Below are 7,690 nucleotides of genomic sequence, written 5' to 3'. Positions count from 1 at the left end.
TACCTAGTCCTTCAGGAGAGATGTTACAATACCTAGTCCTTCAGGAGAGATGTTACAATACCTAGTCCTTCAGGAGAGATGTTACAATACCTAGTCCTTCAGGAGAGATGTTACAATACCTAGTCCTTCAGCAGAGATGTTACAATACCTAGTCCTTCTGGAGAGATGTTACAATACCTAGTCCTTCAGGAGAGATGTTACAATACCTAGTCCTTCAGCAGAGATGTTACAATACCTAGTCCTTCAGGAGAGATGTTACAATACCTAGTCCTTCAGGAGAGATGTTACAATACCTAGTCCTTCAGCAGAGATGTTACAATACCTAGTCCTTCAGGAGAGATGTTACAATACCTAGTCCTTCAGCAGAGATGTTACAATACCTAGTCCTTCAGGAGAGATGTTACAATACCTAGTCCTTCAGGAGAGATGTTACAATACCTAGTCCTTCAGCAGAGATGTTACAATACCTAGTCCTTCAGCAGAGATGTTACAATACCTTGTCCTTCAGCAGAGATGTTACAATACCTAGTCCGTCAGCAGAGATGTTACAATACCTAGTCCTTCAGGAGAGATGTTACAATACCTAGTCCTTCAGGAGAGATGTTACAATACCTAGTCCTTCAGGAGAGATGTTACAATACCTAGTCCTTCAGGAGAGATGTTACAATACCTAGTCCTTCAGGAGAGATGTTACAATACCTAGTCCTTCAGGAGAGATGTTACAATACCTAGTCCTTCAGGAGAGATGTTACAATACCTAGTCCTTCAGCAGAGATGTTACAATACCTAGTCCTTCAGGAGAGATGTTACAATACCTAGTCCTTCAGGAGAGATGTTAAAATACCTAGTCCTTCAGGAGAGATGTTACAATACCTAGTCCTTCAGGAGAGATGTTACAATACCTAGTCCTTCAGGAGAGATGTTAAAATACCTAGTCCTTCAGGAGAGATGTTACAATACCTAGTCCTTCAGGAGAGATGTTACAATACCTAGTCCTTCAGCAGAGATGTTACAATACCTAGTCCTTCTGGAGAGATGTTACAATACCTAGTCCTTCAGCAGAGATGTTACAATACCTAGTCCTTCAGGAGAGATGTTACAATACCTAGTCCTTCAGCAGAGATGTTACAATACCTAGTCCTTCAGGAGAGATGTTACAATACCTAGTCCTTCAGGAGAGATGTTACAATACCTAGTCCTTCAGGAGAGATGTTACAATACCTAGTCCTTCAGCAGAGATGTTACAATACCTAGTCCTTCAGCAGAGATGTTACAATACCTAGTCCTTCAGCAGAGATGTTACAATACCTAGTCCTTCAGGAGAGATTTTACAATACCTAGTCCTTCAGGAGAGATGTTACAATACCTAGTCCTTCAGGAGAGATGTTACAATACCTAGTCCTTCAGGACAGATGTTACAATACCTAGTCCTTCAGGAGAGATGTTACAATACCTAGTCCTTCAGCAGAGATGTTACAATACCTAGTCCTTCAGGAGAGATGTTACAATACCTAGTCCTTCAGCAGAGATGTTACAATACCTAGTCCTTCAGCAGAGATGTTACAATACCTTGTCCTTCAGCAGAGATGTTACAATACCTAGTCCGTCAGCAGAGATGTTACAATACCTAGTCCTTCAGGAGAGATGTTACAATACCTAGTCCTTCAGGAGAGATGTTACAATACCTAGTCCTTCAGGAGAGATGTTACAATACCTAGTCCTTCAGGAGAGATGTTACAATACCTAGTCCTTCAGGAGAGATGTTACAATACCTAGTCCTTCAGGAGAGATGTTACAATACCTAGTCCTTCAGGAGAGATGTTACAATACCTAGTCCTTCAGCAGAGATGTTACAACACCTAGTCCTTCAGGAGAGATGTTACAATACCTAGTCCTTCAGGAGAGATGTTACAATACCTAGTCCTTCAGCAGAGATGTTACAATACCTAGTCCTTCAGGAGAGATGTTACAATACCTAGTCCTTCTGGAGAGATGTTACAATACCTAGTCCTTCAGGAGAGATGTTACAATACCTAGTCCTTCAGGAGAGATGTTACAATACCTAGTCCTTCAGGAGAGATGTTACAATACCTAGTCCTTCAGCAGAGATGTTACAATACCTAGTCCTTCGGGAGAGATGTTGCCATACCTAGTCCTTCAGGAGAGATGTTACAATACCTAGTCCTTCAGCAGAGATGTTACAATACCTAGTCCTTCAGCAAAGATGTTACAATACCTAGTCCTTCTGGAGAGATGTACTCATAGGAGTCCCGTCGAACCAGGGGGTCCCAGGTATCGTAGTCCACGATGACAGAGGGTCCGTTTTGCCAGTGACCACTGCCTTTAGATGACAAAACCATATAAAGAGAAATAAACAGAGAGCGAGAGAGAGAGACTGAGGGAGACTGAGGACAATCTCCGTCATGGGTTTGTTGCACAACAGCCCAGCATTGTCAAGGAACACACTATATTCTGTAACAACATCAGCTGATCCCAGGAGAGGACCATTTTTGTTTATTTACTTTTTTTTAAATGGTAGAAAATATGAATTCTTTCCATTTTTTTGTGTGAGTTTGTGTGCACACGTGCATGTGTGCGTGATTGAGTATGTGAGTGAGCAAAGTGGAGGTGTGTTTATGTGTATGGATGGTTGAATCCTGAGCTCTTTGCAGTTCTGCTCTGTCTGTTTCTTTGCCTGTATCTGGGATCTGCATTCCTGGGTGATGTGTGTGTGATAAGAGCCTTTATTGTTTCCTGTTGAGTGGAGCAGTGTGTGTTACAGAGGAGTGTGTGTTACAGAGGAGTGTGTGTGTGTTACAGAGGAGTGTGTGTTACAGAGGAGTGTGTGTTACAGAGGAGTGTGTGTTACAGGGGAGTGTGTGTTACAGAGGAGTGTGTGTTACAGAGGAGTGTGTGTTACAGAGGAGTGTGTGTTACAGAGGAGTGTGTGTTACAGAGGAGTGTGTGTTACAGAGGAGTGTGTGTGTGTTACAGAGGAGTGTGTGTTACAGAGGAGTGTGTGTGTGTTACAGAGGTGTGTGTGTTACAGAGGAGTGTGTGTGTGTTACAGAGGAGTGTGTTTTACAGAGGAGTGTGTGTGTGTTACAGAGGAGTGTGTGTTACAGAGGAGTGTGTGTGTGTTACAGAGCAGTGTGTGTTACAGAGGAGTGTGTGTTACAGAGGAGTGTGTGTTACAGAGGAGTGTGTGTGTGTTACAGAGGAGTGTGTGTGTGTTACAGAGGAGTGTGTGTGTGTTACAGAGGAGTGTGTGTGTGTTACAGAGGAGTGTGTGTGTGTTACAGAGCAGTGTGTGTTACAGAGGAGTGTGTGTTACAGAGGGGTGTGTGTTACAGAGGAGTGTGTGTTACAGAGGAGTGTGTGTGTGTTACAGAGGTGTGTGTGTTACAGAGGAGTGTGTGTGTGTTACAGAGGAGTGTGTGTTACAGAGGAGTGTGTGTTACAGAGGAGTGTGTGTGTGTTACAGAGGTGTGTGTGTGTGTGTGTTACAGAGGAGTGTGTGTGTGTTACAGAGGAGTGTGTGTTACAGAGGAGTGTGTGTGTGTTACAGAGCAGTGTGTGTTACAGAGGAGTGTGTGTGTGTTACAGAGGAGTGTGTGTTACAGAGGAGTGTGTGTGTGTTACAGAGGTGTGTGTGTGTGTTACAGAGGAGTGTGTGTGTGTTACAGAGGAGTGTGTGTTACAGAGGAGTGTGTGTGTGTTACAGAGCAGTGTGTGTTACAGAGGAGTGTGTGTGTGTTACAGAGGAGTGTGTGTTACAGAGGAGTGTGTGTGTGTTACAGAGCAGTGTGTGTTACAGAGGAGTGTGTGTGTGTTACAGAGGAGTGTGTGTTACAGAGGAGTGTGTGTGTGTTACAGAGCAGTGTGTGTTACAGAGGAGTGTGTGTGTGTTACAGAGGAGTGTGTGTGTGTTACAGAGGAGTGTGTGTGTGTTACACAGGAGTGTGTGTGTGTTACAGAGGAGTGTGTGTTACAGAGGAGTGTGTGTTACAGAGGAGTGTGTGTGTGTTACAGAGGAGTGTGTATGTGTTACAGAGGAGTGTGTGTGTGTTACAGAGCAGTGTGTGTTACAGAGGAGTGTGTGTGTGTTACAGAGGAGTGTGTGTTACAGAGGAGTGTGTGTGTGTTACAGAGGAGTGTGTGTGTGTTACAGAGGTGTGTGTGTGTGTTACAGAGGAGTGTGTGTGTGTTACAGAGGAGTGTGTGTTACAGAGGAGTGTGTGTGTGTTACAGAGCAGTGTGTGTTACAGAGGAGTGTGTGTGTGTTACAGAGGAGTGTGTGTTACAGAGGAGTGTGTGTGTGTTACAGAGCAGTGTGTGTTACAGAGGAGTGTGTGTGTGTTACAGAGGAGTGTGTGTTACAGAGGAGTGTGTGTTTGTTACAGAGCAGTGTGTGTTACAGAGGAGTGTGTGTGTGTTACAGAGGAGTGTGTGTGTGTTACAGAGGAGTGTGTGTGTGTTACAGAGGAGTGTGTGTTACAGAGGAGTGTGTGTTACAGAGGAGTGTGTGTGTGTTACAGAGGAGTGTGTGTTACAGAGGAGTGTGTGTGTGTTACAGAGCAGTGTGTGTTACAGAGGAGTGTGTGTGTGTTACAGAGGAGTGTGTGCGTGTTACAGAGGAGTGTGTGTTACAGAGGAGTGTGTGTGTGTTACAGAGGAGTGTGTGTTACAGAGGATTGTGTGTGTGTTACAGAGGAGTGTGTGTGTGTTACAGAGGGGTGTGTGTTACAGAGGAGTGTGTGTGTGTGTGTGTTACAAAGGAGTGTGTGTTACAGAGGAGTGTGTGTTACAGAGTAGTGTGTGTTACAGAGGAGTGTGTGTTACAGAGGAGTGTGTGTGTGTTACAGAGGAGTGTGTGTGTGTTACAGAGGAGTGTGTGTGTGTTACAGAGGACTGTGTGTTACTACAGAGGAGTGTGTGTTACTACAGAGGAGTGTGTGTTACAGAGCAGTGTGTGTTACAGACCAGTGTGTGTTACAGACCAGTGTGTGTTACAGAGGAGTGTGTGTTACAGAGGAGTGTGTGTTACAGGGGAGTGTGTGTTACAGAGCAGTGTGTGTTACAGAGGAGTGTGTGTTACAGAGGAGTGTGTGTTACAGATGAGTGTGTGTTGCAGAGGAGTGTGTGTGTGTTACAGAGGAGTGTGTGTTACAGAGGAGTCTGTGTTACAGAGGAGTGTGTGTGTGTTACAGAGGAGTGTGTGTGTGTTACAGAGGAGTGTGTGTTATAGAGGAGTGTGTGTTACAGAGGAGTGTGTGTTACAGAGGAGTGTGTGTGTGTTACAGAGCAGTGTGTGTTACAGAGGAGTGTGTGTTACAGAGGAGTGTGTGTTACAGAGGAGTGTGTGTTACAGAGCAGTGTGTGTTACAATTAGCCAGTCTCTGCAGTGTGCTGAATACTGCCCCTTTGTGGAAAGAGCAGGCACAGGTTGCTTTGGTCAAAACTTTTGGCACAATTTCTGCTCACACACACATATTATGAAACAGACATGTCTGTGTCTGTTCAGACTAACTGAACAGGTGAACAATTCTGATGTGGTTTTCTCAGAAGGATTGGTTTTGATTTGATAGTGAGTCATGATATTTGTCTGTTCTCCTCTGTTCTGTTCTGCTCCGTTCCGTTCTGCTCTGTTCTGCTCTGCTCTGTTCTGCTCTGTTCCATTCTGCTCTGCTCTGTTCTGCTCTGCTATGTTCTGTTCTGTTCTGCTCTGTTCTGCTCTGCTATGTTCTGCTCTGTTCTGCTCTGTTCCGTTCTGCTCCGTTCTGCTTCGTTCCGTTCTGTTCTGCTCCGTTCTGTTCTGCTTTGTTCCGCTCTGCTCTGTTCCGTTCTGCTCTGTTGCGCTCTGTTCTGCTCCGTTCTGCTCCGTTCCGTTCTGCTCCGTTCCATTCTGCTCTGTTCCGTTCTGCTCTGTTCCGCTCTGCTCTGTTCCGTTCTGCTCTGTAACGCTCTGTTCTGTTCTTCTCTGTTCTGTTCTGCTCTGTTCTGTTCCGCTCTGTTCTGTTCCGCTCTGTTCTGTTCTTCTCTGTTCTGTTCCGCTCTGCTCTGTTCTGCTCTGTTCTGTTCTGCTCTGCTCTGTTCTGCTCTGCTCTGCTCTGTTCTGCTCTGTTCTGCACTGTTCTGCTCTGTTCTGTTCTGCTTTGCTCTGTTCTGCTCTGTTCTGTTCTGTTCTTCTCTGTTCTGTTCTGCTCTGCTCTGTTCTGTTCTGCTCTGTTCTGCTCTGTTCTGTTCTTCTCTGGTCTGCTCTGTTCTGCTCTGCTCTGCTCTGCTCTGTTCTGTTCTGTTCTGTTCTGTTCTGTTCTTCTCTGTTCTGTTCTGTTCTGCTCTGCTGTTCTGCTCTGTTCTGCTCTGTTCTGTTCTGCTCTTCTCTGTTCTGTTCTGTTCTGCTCTGCTGTTCTGCTCTGTTCTGTTCTGCTCTGTTCTGTTCTGTTCTTCTCTGCTCTGTTCTGCTCTGTTCTTCTCTGTTCTGTTCTTGTCTGTTCTGTTCTTCTCTGTTCTGTTCTGCTCTGTTCTGTTCTGTTCTTTTGTGACGGCAGCTGACAGGATATGTGACTGCAGGGTGAAGGGCTGTGACGGCAGCTGACAGGATATGTGACTGCAGGGTGAAGGGCTGTGACGGCAGCTGACAGGATATGTGACTGCAGGGTGAAGGGCTGTGACGGCAGCTGACAGGATATGTGACTGCAGGGTGAAGGGCTGTGACGGCAGCTGACAGGATGTGTGACTGCAGGGTGAAGGGCTGTGACGGCAGCTGACAGGATATGTGACTGCAGGGTGAAGGGCTGTGACGGCAGCTGACAGGATATGTGACTGCAGGGTGAAGGGCTGTGTGACGGCAGCTGACAGGATATGTGACTGCAGGGTGAAGGGCTGTGGCGGCAGCTGACAGGATATGTGACTGCAGGGTGAAGGGCTGTGACGGCAGCTGACAGGATATGTGACTGCAGGGTGAAGGGCTGTGACGGCAGCTGACAGGATGTGTGACTGCAGGGTGAAGGGCTGTGACGGCAGCTGACAGGATATGTGACTGCAGGGTGAAGGGCTGTGACGGCAGCTGACAGGATATGTGACTGCAGGGTGAAGGGCTGTGTCGGCAGCTGACAGGATATGTGACTGCAGGGTGAAGGGCTGTGACGGCAGCTGACAGGATATGTGACTGCAGGGTGAAGGGCTGTGACGGCAGCTGACAGGATATGTGACTGCAGGGTGAAGGGCTGTGACGGCAGCTGACAGGATATGTGACTGCAGGGTGAAGGGCTGTGACGGCAGCTGACAAGATATATAAGAGCCATTTTGATAGGGTTTGTGTTTGTCTAGTTTTGTCTGTTTTGGGCTGTCAGTTCTCACCACTAGAGAGCAGTCTCACTGAGGTTATGGGTCAGGTGGTAGGTCAGTTGATGGCTCAGGTGTATAAGATCACAGGTAACCAGGTAGTAGTCATGCATGGGTGAACAGGAGATTCACATGGGTTTTACAGCTATTCACAAGGTTGCCTTTAACCCGGATTACTCAACCACAAATCGTCACCACCATGGTAAATCATCAAGTTTAATCTGTCCTCATATTATTTTATTCAATAAATGGGAATACTCCCCAACTGTATCTAAGTCTGGACATTACCTCAACGTGTCAAAAACAGTTTGCATCACTCATGCATCGTGACGAATTGGAACTT

At 46.2% G+C, this 7,690-nt stretch overlaps 1 protein-coding gene across 3 annotated transcripts in view; it reads right to left on the bottom strand.

Moving 5' to 3' along the window:
• The window catches only part of tns3.2 (tensin 3, tandem duplicate 2), a 96,683-nt gene that overhangs the window by 58,272 nt on the left and 30,721 nt on the right, over positions 1–7,690 (bottom strand). For all 3 annotated transcript variants that reach the window (XM_031785707.1, XM_031785706.1, XM_031785708.1), the window contains one exon: positions 2,237–2,341. In XM_031785707.1, coding sequence (XP_031641567.1) covers positions 2,237–2,341 — 105 coding nt within the window. The remainder of the gene's footprint in view (positions 1–2,236; positions 2,342–7,690) is intronic.

The sequence above is a fragment of the Oncorhynchus kisutch genome, linkage group LG13, assembly GCF_002021735.2.
Source record: "Oncorhynchus kisutch isolate 150728-3 linkage group LG13, Okis_V2, whole genome shotgun sequence".
Classification (NCBI taxonomy): Eukaryota; Metazoa; Chordata; class Actinopteri; order Salmoniformes; family Salmonidae; genus Oncorhynchus; species Oncorhynchus kisutch.
Note: the sequence above shows the minus strand (reverse complement) of the source record. Positions and strands in the feature narration are given on the sequence as shown.